This window comes from Zingiber officinale, unplaced genomic scaffold, assembly GCF_018446385.1.
Source record: "Zingiber officinale cultivar Zhangliang unplaced genomic scaffold, Zo_v1.1 ctg126, whole genome shotgun sequence".
NCBI classification, from domain to species: Eukaryota; Viridiplantae; Streptophyta; class Magnoliopsida; order Zingiberales; family Zingiberaceae; genus Zingiber; species Zingiber officinale.
Window position 1 is genome coordinate 240,751 of NW_024589822.1, and position 20,185 is coordinate 260,935.

The window sequence follows — 20,185 nt, forward strand, 5'->3', positions numbered from 1 at the left end:
ATAAGTACGTAGTACAATAAAATTTATTCCATTTTTGTTAAGTTTAAAGGATAAAATGTAATTAATCAATTTTTATAGAGTGAAAATTTTCCAATTTTGAACATTTAATCCTACTTTTAAATAATAATAACAACATAAATATCAAAGTAAAAGGAAGGTGGTAATACAGAGAATGCTTACAATTGGTTCCGCTGGACATTAGTTGAGTTTTGCTGTGAAATAGCCAACTAAACTCTGATATGGAGTGATGACAAATGAACAATTTCCAAATTTTTACGCTACAAATAGAAGCAAGAAAAAAAGATTATTAAAAATATAACCATGCACAGTGTTGAACGATATCATCAAAGCATGCCATAAATGAATTTATCTTATATTGTGATTCATCAATGAGAATACATCTAAACCTTCTTGGGAAAGGTTAAACATAAAAAAGGGAATTAATATAAAGAGAATTGGAAGATGCAGCAAGGATATATGTTTTCAGCCTTCTATAATCTTCACGCCAGATCTGCCCAATAATATAATTCAGATATGAAAATAAAGAAAATAAATGTAGGATGAATAAGCTTCCAGAGACTGAACATACCCAAATGGGCTTTGCTTGATAGCAAGTAGCTCAACATCTATCTGCAAGCACAAAAAAGTTGGAACAATCAGTTGATCAAGAGTATAAGATATCTGGTGAGTTTTCAAGGATTAAGGGATTGAAGGAAGAAAACACGTCAGGAATCAATGGGACAGAAGAAACAGCTAGCAAAATGCATTCTCAATTTATGCCGTTCCACATCCACCCACATTGTGCGTGGGGAAACATAGTTTTTTCTTTTTTCTTTTTTGCATGATAAATCTATATGAATGATTACCTTTTTAGATGACTTTAAGTCATTAAGTTCAGCTTTCCGTCGCAGCCAAAAATTGTGTTTACTTAGATGGAAATATAATGCGGGCAATGGCTAAGAGAGAAAATGAGAGGAAAAAACTATGAACTCCAGATATAATTTTGTCAGTATTTGCCTCCTCCCCTCCTGATTTTCCATCCAAGTAAAATGAGTCCAAGGAATTGAATTCTGGATGTCTCAAGACTGAGAATTGACTTGGCTAAGCATAGGAAATATGTTGTTACAGAAATAGAACAAAGAATGATCATGACAGTTGAAGCATAAAAATACTCAAATAAAGTATTAACTATTATATGAAAGAAATTACTAGATTTCAAGTTAAAACAAATGTCATTAGACTGATTGCAACATATTTTAGACTAACATAAGTTGCAACTCACATCTATTGTTGCATTGGGAGGGATTTCTTGGACTCCTTTCTTTCCATAAGCTAGTTCAGGAGGAACTATCAACAATCTCTGACATTGCACACTAATTAATTAGTGATGAAGTAAAAGAGTAGATTGTATGAAGAAAATAAGAGGCTGCTCTTTGATTCCTTTACATAAAAGAGTACCAATTTCTAACAGATATTTTAAAAATATCAAATCAACCAATCTATTTATTAGTTTATTAATCAAACTCTTTGTGCCATGGCTCATGTTCAGCATGCTTAATCCTTTCAAGAAAGTCAAACAAATATTTTATTATCAACACTATGAAATATTTATTAGTTGTCTCGCTAAGTAAAATGGATCAATAGATGAATGATACATACGCAAAGTGGTAAAAGGTCAGTGTAGACAAAGGGCAAAAGGTCACGCAACACAAGCGTTCATATGGAACAGAATTGAAGCAAGCAAGCAAGCAAACAAACAAACAAACAGCTGATTCACCAATGGCTTAGTGACACCTAGCAAAACATAATTGGACGGGCTCTCTCCCAGAGCCTACAAAAGGCAGAAGACTCCAATCACTTGGGGCATTTTAGCAAGGAAATAGGTTTTCCTGCCTTGATACTCTATTGACCTCATTCTGAATCATCTTGAAGTAGTGACCAAGTTAGCTCCACTTCAACCCATTTCTCTAGTACCCCAAGCTTCACGACCACCTCAATAAGACCTTTATCCCCCAAGACAGCTAAACAACAAATAGTCAGGACAAACCCTACTTGATCCAAACCCAACATGTTCAAGTTCATCGTACTTGGATTCCTCTTGCCACATTCCCACTTGAAGTTAAAGACTATTTTTTTGACAATTAGGTAGTCTATTGTAGAATTACCACAACATCTAGTAACAAAGGATTACCTAGTTGATGATTAGAAAGGCATAAAGGATATTAGAAGCCAAAGAAAACTTATAGTTAATATAATAAAAGGAAATCAATTAATGATTTGACATCACTAATCATATAAGATTTAGTACCTTGCAACGGACCCTAAGGAGTATGACTCAAAAACAATTTAAAATTGCATCCTATGTGTCTCAACATAGGAGAAACATTTTATTTTGTCCATTGATCGATATGCGGAATAGCTTGAAACACACAAGATCCTTTCACAATGACAACGACCCACCGGACCTAAGACACACAATTCCTCTAGCAATATGAAGCGAAGTCAATGTTGACTCTAAGCAAGATCCACAAAGCTTTTGCAAGGCGGTGAGGGCTTCCGCATGAGATCTAATGACATTTGTAGGAGAAAAGAATAATAGTGGTCTAAAACAATACTTTCTTGTGTAAGATACAAAGATAATCAAACATTAGCATGTGCATCAATTGGTTGTTTGTTCGCAACAAAAAAGAACAATCACTCCTACAGTCCTACTCTATGACCTGTGGCTCGTCAAATGAGTGACTTCGGATAAATGCACTGCAATTGATCTGTGAAATAAGGTAATAGAGCAAGCCTCATAGGTCCCAAATCTTTTGGGATGATTAAGTGACACTCGCCTCAAATAGAGATGAATATGAAAGCAAAAGAGAGGAGATTATTAAAAGTTCGTATAACAAAATATTCACTTCAAATTTCAAGCTCTTGGAAAGTTGTTTCACTTGAGAACTTGGTTACAAAAAAAAACACAGAAAATTTTGTGCATCATTTTCCGTTCTAACAATCTAGATTTTTATAATCAAAGCTGCAACAATTCTATTTTATCACTTTAGAGAATCTGTGCGGAGATCCCTCTATCACTTGGTTTACCATAAGCTTATACGGAGCCAATCTCGACCTCAAGCTGAGTTGTTGACTATAACCCAAAAACTATTGTCCGTTGGTGGACGACTTCATATAAGCCATTAGGTTGTCTAACCCCTACTTAGTAACAAACATTATCTCTGATGATACTGTCCAAAGATGAGAATGCAAAGATGCCCTCATAATCTCTCGTAATTCACATTACTCCCAAGTCTTTAATTTTATTGATCCTCTTCATTATCAAAAATTCGATCTCATGTGAAACCCTTAATCCCTACAATCCTTCACCCTTCACCTACGAGTCCACCTCCTTCAAGTTGCTCTATAGTACACCTCGCATCATGGACCAAGCTTCTCCGTATATCTTCTCCCTTATCTTCTGAATTCACCTGCCATTAGACCATTGACTCATCTAACCATTCACAATCAAACTACTTGACCGCATTGAGTCACAAGCCTTCCAAGCTCCAGTGTACACTATTCCAAGTCCTATCACACTTGATACACATGCTATCAACCCCACTAAAACCTAATTTAAGCTATTTGTCAAACACATCAAAAGTCAAAACTACTAGATTGAACCCGATCACTTTGGAGTATCATTGCACCAACAACATCGACATCTAAAAATCTAGCAAGCTCCAACAATGAGGCTTTCATGGTGAGGGCTTCTTAGCATAGCGGCTAGGGATTACTACAAAATAAATGCCTAAATAGCGACCGAAATTGCGACCGTAATTAATTTCGGTCGCTATTTAGGGACCGAAATTAATTTCGGCCGCTAATTTGGGACCGAAATATTTTCAGCCGCTATTTTAGGGACCGAAATTAATTTCGGTCGCTAATTCAAGGATTGAAAAAATTTCGTTTATAAATAACGGACTATGAGTCGATCGGGGCTAAAATTTAACGACTACATTTATAATTTAGCCGTTAAATAACGATCGTAATTATAAATCGATCGCTGTTTAGCGACCGTAATAACCTCGGTCATTAATTCTTCATTTTTCATTTAACTTAGGATTTTATTTATAAACATGTAATGACCAATTTTATTAAATCGGTCATTAAAATTTCACCTCATAAATCCTCCCAAGCGATCCCTAAACCCCAAACAGTGGTCGACCCTCCCCTCGCACGCGATCCCTAAATCCCAAATCGTGGCCGACCCCCTCTCCTCCAACGCGATCGCGATCCCTTCCTCCGACGATCCCTTCTCTCCAAAGGCAGCGGAGATCCCTTCGAGCGTGAGATCCTCTTCCGCGCAGGTAATATTCTCTTCTTTCACTTTTCTTTCACTCCTCTTCGATGATTTCGGCTGCCGGCTCAGGCTGCGAGGTTGGCCGCAGTCTAGACAGGCTCAGGTTGGCCGCAGTCTAGACAGGCTCAGCTTGGCCGGCATTTCCTTCCTGGGCAATCTTTGGTCGACCTCAACTTAGCCAGGCATTTCCTTGGGCGGCGTCAACAGTTTCGACTTGCGTGGCCGACTAAGTTTGGGAATTCTATGCAGGCTAGGATTCATTTAACTTATAACGACCCCTTACTTGGGCAGACATAATTTCAGGAATTGATGGATGGATTATATTGGATATGATATTTATAATGTGGTGGCTGGTTTTCAGCTAATTTCTGTTTGTCTTTTGTTATTTCAGGTATACTGATTTTTCCGAACTCTTATTTCCAGCCCTATGCTATGCAACGCTCGTATGCATCTGCCGCAACAGCAAGCCACATTAGGTGGCATTATGAGTATGTACATGAAGGAGATATAATGTGTCATCCATCTGACTCACCTGCATGGAAACATCTTGATACAATATTTTCCTCCTTTGCAATGGAACCACGTAATGTAAGATTGGGACTTTCAGCAGATGGATTTCAACCATTTGGTCAATCTGGACAACAGTATTCATCTTGGCCAGTCATATTAACACCATATAACTTGTCGCCATGGATGTGTATGAAAGACGAATTCATGTTTCTTACGGTACTTATTCCAGGTCCAACGAATCCGAACGATAAAATAGATATTTTCTTACAACCTTTGATTACTGAGCTGAATGAATTATGGAATGTAGGATCGGAGACTTATGATATTGCAAGTAAAACTAATTTTACCCTGCATGCTACTTTATTATGGACAATTAGTGATTTTTCTGCATACTCAATGTTGTCAGGATGGAGCACTGCTGGTAAATTAGCATGTCCGCATTGCATGACAAAGTCTGATGCAATTTCATTACCTTGCAATGGGAAAATATCTTGAAATAATTAGTTAACAGACCTGAGTTACATCAGAATGAAACTACCGGTAAATTTCCAAAGGCTTGTTATATATTGGACAAAGAAAGTAAGCAAATATTGTGCAGTTGGTTGAAAGAAGTCAAATTCCCTGATGGGTATGTCTCGAATATGGCTCGATGTGTGGATATGAACAAATTAAAAATGTTTGGAATGAAGAGTCATGACTGTCATGTGTTCATGCAAAGTCTTATTCCAATAGCTTTCCATGACTTACTTCCCAATAATGTTGGCAAGCACTCACAGAATTGAGTCTATTTTTCAAAGATTTGGCATCGAGGGTTATTATGACAGCGGAATGCTTCGGCTAGAAACAGAAATACCTCTAGTTCTATGTAAACTTGAACGCATATTTCCACCCAGCTTTTTTGATTCAATGGAACATCTACCTGTTCATTTACCATATGAGGCACGACTAACTGGTCTTATGCAGTATAGATGGATGTATCCATTTGAACGATTTTTAAGAAGATTAAAAAAAAATGTTCGTAACAAAGCAAGAGTTGAGGAGTCAATATGTAATGTTTATCTAGTTGAAGAAGCATCTTCTTTCTGCTCATATTATTTTCCTGATAATGTGAAAACCAGGCATCGTAAATGTCATCGAAATTTTGATGATTCTCAACCAATAGACACAGAAATGCTTTCTATTTTAAAATTTTCTAGTAAGCCAATGGGTGCATCCAGTTGTAGATGGTTAAATCCAAATAAATATCATGTAGCAAGGACATATATACTCCTAAATTGTGACGAGGTCAAACCCTACTTAAAGTGAGTTAAGTTATATGATACATTTATCCCTTTATGTAATGTTGGTTATACCAAATGCAATTTATAATTATTTTCCTTGACAGCTTGTACGAACAACAACTACAACTAGAAAATCCATCAATAGGTGCAAATGAGGTAGAGAAGAAAATCCATCAAATATTGAAATGTCGAACTCCATCACGACCCAAAACCAGGATGCACTTCAGAATGAGGAAGTGGAGATAAATGCAGTTGATTCAGAGATTCAATGCACTTCCCATTTACTTATAGATGTGAATGTCACTTTCGAGGATATAGGTGATGGAGAGATGTCGAGCAGTGAAGATTTAATAGAATTTAGTGATGAAGAAATAGAAAGGATTGTTAATGTTACTGATTATGATTGTAATGATGATTAAACAATAGAGTTGAAAATTGTTCGATTGTTTATATTAACGAGAATATGCTTGCTTTCTACATGTTTGATTGTGTATGTGTTATAATGTTATTTTCCAGATATAATCATGTCTAGCGCACCGGTACATGGTCATATTATATTTACTATTGTTGGGGGTTGGTATGTATTTACGTTATTAGTATTTCAAATTCAGCTATGGAAAATTATATTGAAACATGGTTATTTATTTATGCAGTTTTATTCCCAATGGTCATAGTGTTGCTGCATATATAATAAAGAAATTTAAAGAACGACAGTGTATTTCTGGTGTCACGTGGAGGCATGTGGCACCGGAAATGAAAGACTTTTATTTTCATGAATTTCTGGTAAGTAATGTGAATATTATTGATACTGAACAATATTATTTGATACTAATGATTTTGATATTACAACAACAACAACAACCAAGCCTTTTCCCACTAGGTGGGGTCGGCTGTATGAATCTTTTTACGCCATTGAGCTCTATCTCCTATTATATCATCATCTATATTTAAATAAATTTTATCTTGTTTTATTGTTGCTAATCAAGTCTTTTTTGGTCTTCCTCTTCCTCGTTTGATATGCATGTTTATCATAGTTTCACATCGCCTAACTGGAGCATTTATTGGTCGTCTAAGTACATGTCCATACCATCTTAAACGTGTCTCTCGGAGTTTGTCCTCAATAGATGCAACTCCGACTTTCTCTCTAATGCTCTCATTCCTTATTTTGTCCATCTTCGTATGTCCACACATCCACCTTAACATCCTCATCTCTGCAACTCTCATCTTATGCTCATGTGCTCGAGTCATAGCCCAACATTCAGCTCCATATAACATAGCAGGTCTAACAGCGGTTTTATAGAACTTACCTTTAAGTTTAAGAGGTACTTTACGGTCACATAAAACACCCGACGCTCCCCTCCATTTCACCCATCCTGCTTGTATTCTATGTAAGACGTCTCTCTCAATCCCTCCATCATTTTGTAAAAATGATCCTAAATATTTAAATCTCTCGGTTCCGGGCAACTCGTCCTCTTCTATCTTAACAATTGTTTCATTACTTCTAATATTGCTAAATTTAAATTCCATATATTCTGTCTTTAATCTACTAAGCTTAAAACCTTTCCCTTCTAGTGTTTCCCTCCAAGATTCTAGCTTAGCATTTACTCCTTCACGTGTCTCATCTACCAAAATAATATCATCTGCAAACAACATGTACCACGGTACTGTGTCTTGAATGTGTGCAGTGAGTTTGTCGATAATTAGTGTAAAAAGATAGGGGCTTAGAGCTGATCCTTGATGTGACCCTATCTTTATTGAAAATACTTCAGTTACTCCCCCTGAAGTCTTTACTCTGGTCGTTACATCCTCATACATATCCTTAATTAGTTCAATATATGTTACGCTAACACCTCTTTTTTCTAAAATTCTCCATATAATTTCTCTTGGGACTCTATCATAAGCTTTTTCTAAATCAATGAATACCACATGTAGACTTATTTTTGCCCCGCTATAATTGTCTAAGAAGATGCATAACTTCTATTGGAGACCTCGTAACCAAATTGATTTTTAGTTACCGTGGCCTCCTTCCTTAATTCTTTTTCTATTACTTTTTTTTCCAAAGTTTCATAGTATGACTCATTAGTTTAATAGCCCTATAGTTTGCATAATTTTGAATGTCTCCCTTGTTCTTATATAAGGGAACTAGAGTACTTACCCTTTCAATATCATGTTAAATAATTTTATAAGTCATTCAATACCTTGTTTTCCTAGGCACTTCATACCTCTATTGGAATATCATCTGGTCCAACGGCTTTTCCATTGTGCATTCTATTTAAAACTTGTTCTATTTTTGAAGTGTGAATTCTATGATAAAAATTTAAATTTCTATACTCATTTGACCTAATTAAATTACCTAAGTTAAGTTGGTCACCTAAACCTTCATTAAAAAGTTGATGAAATACCTCTTCCACCGCTCTTTTATTTCTCCATCATTTACTAATACCTTATTACATTCATCTTTAATACATTTTATTTGGCTAAGATCTCTTGTTTTCCTTTCTCTCACTTTAGCTATTCTATAAATATCTCTTTCCCCTTCTTTTGTATCCAATTTTTGATATAACCGTTCAAAAGTTTCATTTTTTGCTTCACTCACAACTTTCTTAGCTTCTTTCTTGGCTATTGTATATTTTTTTAAGTTTTCCTCGTTCTTACAAATATATAATTCCTTATAAGCTATTCGTTTTTCCTTCACTTTCTCTTGTACTTTCTCATTCCACCACCAAGATTCTTTACTTAGTGGTGCATGTCCCTTTGACTCACCAAGTACACTCTTAGCTACTATTTTCAACTTTGATACCATCTTATCCCAAGTTGTATTAGAGTCATCGTATATTTCACCTAATGCTTGTACTTCTACCTTCTCCTTAAATATATTTTGTTTCTCATCCTTTAACTTCCACCACTTAATTCTAGGAATTGTATATATTTTCTTTCTATTGATACTATGTTTGAGGCGTATATCCAACACTACTACCCTATGTTGGGTAGTTAAGTTTTCTCCTGGGATGACTTTGCAATCTTTACAAATCTTTCTATCCTTCTTCCTAACCATAAGAAAATCAATTTGCAATTTATTATTCCCACTTTTGAAGGTGACTAAGTGTTCTTCTCTTTTCTTAAAAAACGTATTAGCTAATATAAGGTCATATGCTATCGCAAAATCTAATATAGTTTTCCCTTCCTCATTCCTCGTTCCAAACTCATAACTCCCATGTACTCTCTCATTTTCCTCATTTTTCACTCCAACATGCCCATTTAGATCACCTCTTATTAAAATCATTTCATTTGGTGGAATATTTTGTAATATTTCATCTAAGTCCTCCCAAAACCTTGATTTGGTAGCTTCATCTAATCCTACTTATGGTGCATATACGCTAATTATGTTCATAGTTTTTTTCGCCACTATTATCTTAAGGGCTATAATTCTATCCCCTTTTCTAACTACTCCTACAACTTCATCCTTTAACAAATTATCTACAACGATACCCACTCCATTTCTTGCTTTATTCTTTCCAGTGTACCATAACTTAAAACCCGAGTTCTCTATCATCTTTGCCTTCTCGCCTATCCATTTTATCTCTTGTACACACAAAATACTAATTTTTCTCCTAATCATCATATCTACTACCTCCATTGATTTACCAGTGAGAGTTCCTATATTCCATGTTCCAAATCTTAGATTATTAGTTTTCCTATCATATTTGTTCTTATCTAACCTATGGTGTGAGAACTTTTGCCTATTTAACACTACACCCAAGTTCTCATGGAGATGTAGCGGTCCTTGCTGAGACGTTACAGTCGGACCCTCTAACGCGAACTCTTACATATTTATCACTACACCCGAGTTCTGGAGATGTAGCGGTCCTTGCCGAGACGTTACAGTCTGACCCTGCAACGCGTTCCTTCCGGGGAACAACCTAGCATTGGCACAATAGTTTAATGGATTCATTCATTGAATATTTGCCATAGTTTGACGCTGGCTAGCAACCTAACGCAACCCTCCTCCTTTATCCGGGCTTGGGACCGACCATGACCGGTCATCATGGGCGGAGTTAATGATTTTGATATTGTTGTAGAAAAATTATACCTGCGATCCAAACCAAGAGGTGAATTTCAAAGCAACATGGAACAAATATTGCCTGAAGTTGTATAAGGATTTAATGTACAAGTGGAGAAAAGGGGGAACAAAGCCATCATATATACCAAATGAGATTTGGGTTGCATGGCAAAACATTTGGACTGTAGAAGATTGGCAGCGAAAGTCAACTATTGCGTAAAGCAATAGAAATGCTGATGTCGAAGGCACGAGCAGGATCTTCAAAGCATACGGGTGGATCTCGATCTATGGTTGAGCATGCCATAGAATTGGTGAGTTTACAATATCGTTTGGGCCTAATTGGAGTAAGTAAACTTATTTTAATCTTTTTAATATTTTATCTGTGCAGGAAAAGACTTTAGAAAAACCTGGTACTTGTTGGGACTTATTTTGCAAAACCCACAAGAAAAAAGATGACACATTTGTGGATTCAAAATCAAAAGCCATAGACGTAAGAATATAAACTTTACCGATTAGCTTTGTTAATTGTTTATTAAATATTAATAATTTTACTTTTTTAATAGGACAATATGATTGACCGAGTTGCACAAGCGTCTCAGCCTGTTGTAGAGGGAGGGGACATACATATTCTATCAGATGAAACTATAAATGAAATATATTATGATATTGTTGGTGGAAGTAAAAAATAACGCCCTCTACGGCCTTGGCTCTCATGCACAAGTTGCATATGATCATGAGATGACTCCTAAGGCTAGGGGTCGACCTAGTTCTTCGTTCACTAGTATGCAAGAGTTACGCCTAGAAAATCAAGCATTGAGGGATCGGGTCACAGCAGTAGAGTCGTCGATAGATGATCGGGTCAGGTGTGCAGTACAAGAGTCTAAGCGATTGATAAAAGATCGGGTCAAAGCGACAGTTGAGCGACAAATGCGAGAATTTTTTGATCGCTATTCAGTAATGAGTCCTTCTGCTTTTCCAATGCCGCATCATTTTGATTCACAAGAGACTCAAGACCCAAACCATTCTGATAAGTAGAAATTCTGAGTTATTTTTTTATAATTTTACTTACTAGAACATGTTTATTCATTCATTCTGTTGTTACTTTAATTTTTTAGTTGCAATTGATCCTTTACGGCTCCTCTTCACTTAATGTGCAAATTTATATTCTGTTTATTCATTCTATAGAATGTATACAATTTTGTTTTCCATAATTATGAAGTTGAAATACTTGTTAATCAAGCATATTTTCTCTTTTGTTATCTTGCTAACATATCCTTTCGCTTCTTCAGTATGGTTTCATTGCATGGCTCTTGACTACATGTGTAGGGTTGCTTCTCTCATTCCTAAGGTATCCAAGTTTATTTTTGCAATGCCTTCTTACATTTATTATCTTATTAATCCGATGTCCTTTATATGTGAATCATTTGAGTTATGAAATTATAGTTGGATGTTGGTTTCTAACTATTATCTATGCTAGTCTTTTGTAGATTATAGTTGGAAAGTAAATTTATGGTCAAGGTAGTGACAAGAAAAGGCTAGAATGCAACATTACTTGTGTAATAAAAGGATTATTCATTTAGCCACTCTTATGACAATGTTTACTATTTGTTTAATAGATAACACTTGAGTTGTTTATTTATGGTGAAGTTGTTGATATTTATGATGAAGTTTCTTATGCTTGTTTTATTTAATAATATATCGTGTTTTATTTGATACAGGATTGAACACTAAATGTTGTTATGGTTCTATTGTGCAGGTTGACATGTTTGTGATCAACATTTGGATATGGTTGTAATATGGATTTGAGAGATTTGATGTTAGACATTTGGATATTATGTGTATCGTGCACTTTAGTGTTTGATATTAGATATTTGATATATTTGGATATATTTATATGATATTGGATATGGTTGTGTGTGATATTGGATATGTGAAATTTTACAAAAAATTATTGTATTGTTTACGTGTGATATTTTGTTTACATTTTGTTGTAAACAGGGTAAAATTTTTTAAAACATCAATTGCATGTATTGATATTTAGGCTGTTGTTTAGCGACTGAATTATATAATTCAGTCGCTGTTTAGCAACCGAATTATAAATTTCGGTGAATGTTGTCATCTCACCAGTGGAAATTAGGAGCTAGAAAGAAAATTGATCGTTATTTAGCGACCGATTTTAAAAATCGGTTGCTAAATAGCGACCGATTTCTAAAAATCGGTTGCTATTTAGCGACTAGTATTTAAATTTCGGTCGCTAAATAACGACCGGTATTTAAATTTCGGTCGCTAAATAATGACCGAATTTTAAAAATCGGTCGCTATTTTGCGTCGGTATAAGGCACCAATTATGATACTGTTAGAAACCGCAAATTAGTCAGTCACTATATTAACGACCAAATTTAAATGGCGGTCGCTATTTTGTGAAACGAAAAAAAATACCGTTTGTTAATTTGCGACCGGGGAAAAATTCCAGTGGCTAATATTAGCGACCGAAACTATTCAGTCGCTAAATACAACGACCGGATTTTAGATTTAGTCGCTAAATTAAACTACGAATAAAAAAATACAGACATCGGTTTTCGGTTGCTAATCGGTCACTAAACTTTTATAGCGACCGAATAACGACCGATAATTCGATCGCTAAAAATGATATTTTTTGTAGTGGATTCACAAATAGTTTCCCCCTTCTTTGTGTCTGCTAGACTTTTGTAACGTCTCTCTCAGGTTTGATGCAACTTCCCAAAATGGAGCAAGCATTCTTCTTCTTCATCCTCTCCTTCCCTGTTCTCCATGTTTTGTATTTGACACACCTCTAGCATCAACACTAGGCATGCTCGACATGTCTCAAGCTAGCCGAAGACTGAAATCCTCGCTGAACTTGAGATTCAAACCTTGCTTGAAAATGATGACAACCAACATGATGATGACGACCTACTATAAATACATATACAACCTATGTTTCAAGCTAAATCATGCAACTATGGATGTAGAAGAGAGAAACCAAAGACTTGTTACACTTATCTATAAGTGGAAACCATTGGCAATGTTTTTAATTGAGCTGTTGATATTTAACCTTCTTACCCTAATCATTAGCAATGTTGCAATCCATATTCCAGCAACAGAGATGCTAAGCACATTGCACATCTTTTCTTAAAGCAAAAATGATTAAGAGGAAACACAAACCTGGCCCCCAACTCTCATTCCTTCAACACCCAAATCTAATCCTTTTAAGACATTTCCTCTTTCAGATTGACCAACATCAAAAGCATATGGCTGCAAGTTCAAATTCATCAGTAACTAAATAGAGTAGAATAAATTACAAGTATCTTTCAGCTCACTAACCAAAAAAGTAAGAACATAACGTAAAGTGACACACATTAGGCAAGTGGCCAAATAAATTCATACCGTTCCACCAGTGACACCAAGCCCTTGCCTGCTTGTCATAAAGGTTATGCCCTTCCATTTGGCAACATAATGTAACTGCAATCAATGTTCCGATCAAAGTTCACTTGGGAACAGGCTAAAGAGTAAAATAAGATTACAAGAGATGAGAGTGGAGAAGTAGTGTCCATAAAATAAATTTACCATGATAGGTATAACCAAATGAGCAAGTTGGACATCCATGATGCAAAAGACAAATGGTAAATGCAGGATTGCAATAGCAACAAACTTATTTCTTAGTAAGAAGGATGCCCGTTAGAGATTTAATATATAGATAGACAAGTAACAAAAGTGAAACCACAAACTACAAAATAGATGATTGTATAAACTGAAATTGTATTAAATCAAAAGACACTAAATTGCATTCATTTAACTAGTAATAGTGATAATAATGTGATTCACTCATCAAAATTGTTGAAATTGATTAAATAACATAAAAGGAACCCAAACTCCATATATGGGTTTATAGGTAGTGAACATACCTTTTTTTTTCCATCGCATCATCAAGACATAAGTTAGTTTATAGTCCAAAGAATAACTTGATGCAACACATTGGACAAATAAAAATAGGATCCTCGTTAGAGGAAAATTAAGGATTTTCATCCAAAGACAAGGAAATTGGAAGCTCTATTAATTCAAAAATACAAGACTTTATAAAATACAACAAAATTATAAAATACAAGATCCTAATCCTTTTATAGTTTGATAACACGATCTATTCTTTAAAAAATACAAGACTTTTCTATTAAAATCTACATTATTCTAATAAAAAACTAACACACTTTTCTAAAAATTCTAACAAATTATAAAAATTAATGATCTAGGCAATTTTTAATAGAATTAAATTGTTGAATGCATTGTAACTATTAGAAAATGAATGGAAAATTGGACTCTAATGTGTATGGGAGTGTAGTTCCACATTGGAAGTTTTGTGGCATTGTGATTGGTTTATATTGAATCACAACTTTTGATGTTGTGAACATATATGGGTGAGAGACTCTCACGTGCGTGCCCGAGGGGCGTGTAGATCTAGGGCTCCTAGTTGACTAGTATGCGAGCATGACCTACGTGCATCGGATGTTAGACCGTTCAGAGCTATAATTGCCCAAACAAACCCGCTAATGTTTTACCACTCAAACTAATTTTTCTACCTACTCAAAAGTATGACAAACATTAATGCCATACTTGAAATAGTCGAATGTTAATAGCCGACTTGTAACCTCTGGGATGGTAACGGCTGGCCATTGATCGCCAACTAGCATTTTAAGTCAATTGATAGAAGGGAATAATGGTCATTAATTGGTAGAGTTACTGGCAGCCAAGGTTCCGAGCCTATAAAAGGAGGCTACTCCCTTGGGCAAAAGAGATCGAATAATCGATTCATCCAACTCCTCCAAGTTCATTTCTGCTCACCATCATCCTTTGCTTCCCTATGATAGCATTCAAGTACACGTTTAGTTAGCCACATATAACCTGTGCTTGTTGCGAATGTGATAGAGTTGTTGTATCATGCGAGACAGACGTATGACGAAACCTCTAAGCACTGCTGACAAATTTATTTTAAGAAAAATGTGTTTAACACAGGACTCCAACAACTCAACACTAGGCCTACTCGGGCAACTCAACACTTAGCTTACTCGGGCCACTTAATAGTCAGCCCACTCGGCAAATCGACAACTCAACACTCAAGAAGCTCGGGACTCGGCCAACTCAGGGCAACTGGGCACTCAGCCAACTCAAGGCAGCTCAACACTCTGCCTACTTAGGCATCTTGGCACTCGGCCTATTCGGGTTGATCGACACTCGACAGCTCAAACACTTGGCTAACTTGAGCACTCAGTTGCTCAGCCCAGATACTCAACTATCTCGAGCACTCAGCAGCTTGACCACTCAAGACTCGGTGACTCGACCACTTAGTAGCTCAACGTTCACAAGCAGCTCAACCTTCTAAGTCAACTCAACCTTCCTAGCAGCCTTAAATTAGCATGTCAAGGCCATCTCAGCAAATCAAATAAGTCTTATCTAAATCTTTTTGTATTCAACATTTCATTTATAATTGTTTACTTGATCTCTAACAACATTCTTAAAATGTAAGATTGTCTAATAGTAACCTAGTTTGGTTTTTGTTTTCCAAATTGAAGTCATATCATAATAAATATGAAAAGAAATGCCCACCATATATTTATAAAAAGAGATTGTTCAAACTTCAAAGAATAGCTAACAAATACATTTAATCAATTATATTGATTAGTACATAGACCTTATGAAGCTCAATTGAACTTATAAGTTTGAGAAACAAAACGATGCTTTTTCCATCACATTCATTATTTGAGATCCATAGAAAAGTAAGCTTTGCCTTTACCATATGATATTATCACTATCCTACGCTGAGTGCATTATATCTACCAATATGTTAATCTAATATAATCATATAAGTGTTGCCATAACAAAATTTTGTGATCTTGCTACTGTATGACAATCCTAATCTATATCCGAACTTTTGGAAGATAATGTCCATTGAAATATGCTTGGGATAATCATACTGTGACACGCGATCCTTTCACAGCTTTAGGTCCACCTCCAACCTTTATATCATAGTACCTGGTAAAATCAGGAAATCAGAACAAAACAGTGACAGAAAACTGATTTTTTTTTATCTTAACAGAGAAATAAACTAGAAATAAAAATGGTCAAGATTACTTCAAACGTGCCCCAAATAACTTTCAATTATGATAAAGGATTTTAAATATTTCAGTTTTAAATAAATAAATATTAATTTAAGAGACAAATAAATAATTTAAGGGACAAAATGCAGAACCATTCTCATCCAAAATGTGGCATAAGCTATTATAAAATTCGCCTCGGACATGTTGCTACATTTTTCATAGTATGACACAATAAATGTAAATATTTCCTTCATTAATAAGAAACATTTCATGGAGTACAGAGCAAAAGAAAATTACTGAGCAATGCAAGTTATCTGCTAATCAGTACTGATGACAACATCAATGGAAAAGCCAGCAAAAAGTGAAGTAGTCATTCAAAGTGCTGTAAACACGTTATGACTTCAAAGTACATTTTTAACCCAATTATATATATGGCTAATTGTTTGAAAAGTTCAAAATTATTTAATTGATCTAGTACTCATTTTGGAAAAAAAGAAAGAAAAATAAAAACAAAACAAGTGAAAGTAATCCAATCATTGTTTCAAATTTCATTTAGCGAGTATTTTTTTTCCTGCTTACCGACTAGAACGTTAGAAGGCACGAAAGGTGGCCATAAGAACCACTTTACTCCTCTACAAGAACCACCTTACACCCGACTAAATTAGAACAATACATATTTTTCCAATCTCTGACTAAAACTCCAAATCAGATTGAAACTTTAAAAATTGAATCCGATTCAATGAATCCCTCTCGCAATCAACAAGCTATGTAGCATAATCCACTACGTTTAATAACACACATAGCACGTGTAAACTTTCTGGATTTCTTGTAATTTTGCCAAATGAATTTATGCAACCAAACTGTAGGTATTCAAATTGCTTTCTAATATGCTAATTAAACAATTAGGAATGTACAATAACAATAACATTTGAACAAGTATATTATGACATTGACTTTTACTAGCTCCTTTGATTAACTGAACATATTGAAAAAGTTGTAATTTTTCACAGGAATGAAATATTCCTAGTTGTTAAACAACCTGTGAAGATATGAGCAACACCTTTGTTGTAGGTTAGGATAGATTTATTTTCTTATAATATTATCAAGGCTTCTTATCTGTCATAAATGAGAACTTAAAAAAAACTTGATAATCCAAAGTTCAAGAAAATGACATCTTCAGAAGATTGTTAAAGAAAGATATGCAGTGACTACTGACTATGCTAATTCTCAAAAAAAAGTTTCATGTTTGAGACTTAAAAGCTCAAAATAGAAAAGATTTGTGAGTAATGGACAATAGTTATAATATCATACAATATGATAAAAACAAATGAAAATGAGTGGAAGAAATCTTCAAGAAATCAAAGTAAAAAAATTTTAGTGGATACAGATTACTTCCAAGAGAAATATGTGATTTCCTTTAAAAGCAATCCAATACTGACATTGGCCATACAATAGCCAAAGAGAAAAAAAAATTGCTAATTTACTATAAGTTAAAGAGTATACTAACTTGAGGCCATTTGGTAGAGTGGTATATTCACTTTCAGGTATTTTTGCCGTTCTGAGCTGCACAGATTTACAGAGATAATCTCACTAGACACCAACTGCATCCTTAATGACACAAATGATAAATCAAAGCTCTTACAGCTCTCCTGCTAGAGGAAACAGATTCAGCATTGCCACAAAAATTGAGTCCAGAAGCTGAAATAATGCACAGTTGAAGGTTAGTCACGTGGCAAAGCCATAAGGCAAATGGGCAAATTTAGACTTGTCTTTTAGTGAATCATAATCTTTGCTAGTATGTATTATTTATAAGCACATTGAAGAATTTTTGAAAAAGACACGTACTAAAGATGATATATAAGAAACAATTTTATAAATGAGCTCATAATATATAAGAAACATAGCAGGGTACAACACATTTTTTACAAAAGATGTATAAGTTGAATGAGACCATTCATAAGCATTAATAATTGCCTATTCATGAGCATTAATAAGCCCAATCGACATCTGTTGAAGCTTTTGTTCCTTATTTCTGTAGTTTAAACGAGTTTTCATTAATCAATAAGCACACACAACCAACATAAACAAGTTAGTTTGTCATGCACAGCAAACTTATGTGGTGAGTCCAAAGATTTCATCTTGAAATTTTGCACTTCCATCATTGAAAGAACTCAGATGCTAAGGAAAGGGTATTTTACAAAAGAGAATAGGTCAAAGTATCCAATTTAACCTTACTTAGAATGAAAGTTGAACATCAACAATTCATTAAAGCATGGGTATAGATGCCAAATATATTTCTATCCAGTTTAGAACGTGTAAGAATTTAGACGTGTACACAGAACTTATCTGCATGAATGATAATGTCCTGGTGAACCACGGCACTGATAGTGCCAATTCAGCATTCCGACAACCCTCATAATCTCACTTAGAAAGTACCTAAACTTAGTATTGCAAAATGAAACATAAAAACACAAATATTTGAAATGACATTTGAATGGAAAATAATAACAAAAGGTAGTAAAAAGTATTCGATTTTGCAACCACTTTTACCTAACTTTTAAAGTAAAGTAGATAAACAATAGTTGGAAGTTTAATGCCCAATGTATTGCATCACAAGAGATCCTCGATTCTTTAATCAAACTGTGGGTATGCTATGTTTATCGTTATTAATTTCAAGTTTTTCAACGCAGCAAAAAATGGAGGGCCGACACTTATACCGCATTTTTTCCAATTTAATTTCTTGCAATCTTCCATCAAGCAAAGAGGGGAGGCAAGATTGCTGAGTTCACCGCTCAAGAAAGTAAATTCCTAAAGGATACTAAATCACGAGCCAACCCCGTCAAAGTTAATGATTTGGTATGTCCAGGACCATGATCCGATGAGCGATAGATTGCAAACAAAACGGAGAAGATTAAAAAAAAAAACAAATTGAACCTCACCTGACGCGATGAGGAGACCTAAGAGCCATCTCCTCCCATCGGGAAAGGCGACTCTCGACTCCTGGGGAAGCGGAGACAACTCGTTGGAGCAGCGGCACCGGAAAGAGACCGAATTCGTCTTGTTGGGAAACCTCACAGTGGTGGACTTCACTCTCGACGAATGAGGAAACAGCGAAGAGAGAAGAGGAGTAGAGGGTCGAAGGGAGAGTTGAAATGGCACTGCCATTGGAGGCTAAGGCGGACGCGGAGAAGGTGAGAAGTTAGCGGCCCGGAAATTTGGGTTGCTTTTAATTTATTGCTTATATATTATTTCTGTAAATTTGGGGGTTTTATTTATTTAATTCAATTGATAAATGATTTAAGTGCGCAAATAATTAATTATTGAGCCTAAAGTTTCCATGGAGAGGCGGACCCCACCCATCAGCGACCCTTGGTTAGTATTGGCATGATAATTGTTTCAATAAATTTTGGGATAAATATCTCCGTCCTTTTAGAAAATGTGGAACTTATCAAAAGGTCTGAAATCTAATAAATATATTGATAAGATAAAAAATATTAAAAAATATAATTTATATACAGAATTAGGGTACTTTAATGGTAATTTTTTAAAAAAATGAATTCTCATTATCTAAAGTGGATAATAAATTCAGAGGAGATCAGGATTGAGGACCAATAAATCTGAATGGTCTACTCTAATAGTTAAGCAAAATGAATGTAGTATTTTCGGCTGATGAATTGATTGTGAGATATGAAAAAAAGGTTTGCGAAGAATATAAATTGATTTATGAAATTATATTGAAAGGAAGTTATGTGTGTGTGGATTTAGGAATTAGAGTGGGAGCTTGAAATTAATGTAATAAATTATATATTATTATTAAAAATATATAATAAATTATATAGATATATAACAAAAAAAAAAGTTATTACATTATATTGTTCAATAAAAT

At 34.9% G+C, this 20,185-nt stretch overlaps 1 protein-coding gene across 1 annotated transcript; it reads right to left on the reverse strand.

Annotated features, from left to right (window-relative positions):
• Positions 1–331: 331 nt before the first annotated feature.
• On the reverse strand, positions 332–19,464 carry LOC122035914 (peptidyl-prolyl cis-trans isomerase FKBP16-4, chloroplastic-like). The gene is made up of 9 exons (XM_042595072.1): positions 19,239–19,464; positions 17,942–17,997; positions 17,807–17,862; positions 16,177–16,234; positions 13,598–13,672; positions 13,376–13,465; positions 1,283–1,360; positions 590–630; positions 332–511 (listed from the first exon to the last, which is right to left on the reverse strand). Exons 1-9 carry the CDS (start codon positions 19,462–19,464, stop codon positions 484–486), a joined length of 708 nt encoding a protein of 235 aa, XP_042451006.1. The 3' UTR covers positions 332–483.
• Positions 19,465–20,185: the final 721 nt, after the last annotated feature.

Bases quoted from the DNA above. Each gene is read 5' to 3' on its own strand.
- LOC122035914 (XM_042595072.1), bottom strand. From the start codon at position 19,464: ATGGCAGTGCCATTTCAACTCTCCCTTCGACCCTCTACTCCTCTTCTC. The intron at 16,235-17,806 runs GTTAGTATACTC...TGATTTTACCAG, and splicing joins ACTCTACCAAATGGCCTCAA to GTACTATGATATAAAGGTTG. The intron at 1,361-13,375 runs GTTTGTGTTTCC...GTGCAATGTCAG, and splicing joins GAATGAGAGTTGGGGGCCAG to AGATTGTTGATAGTTCCTCC.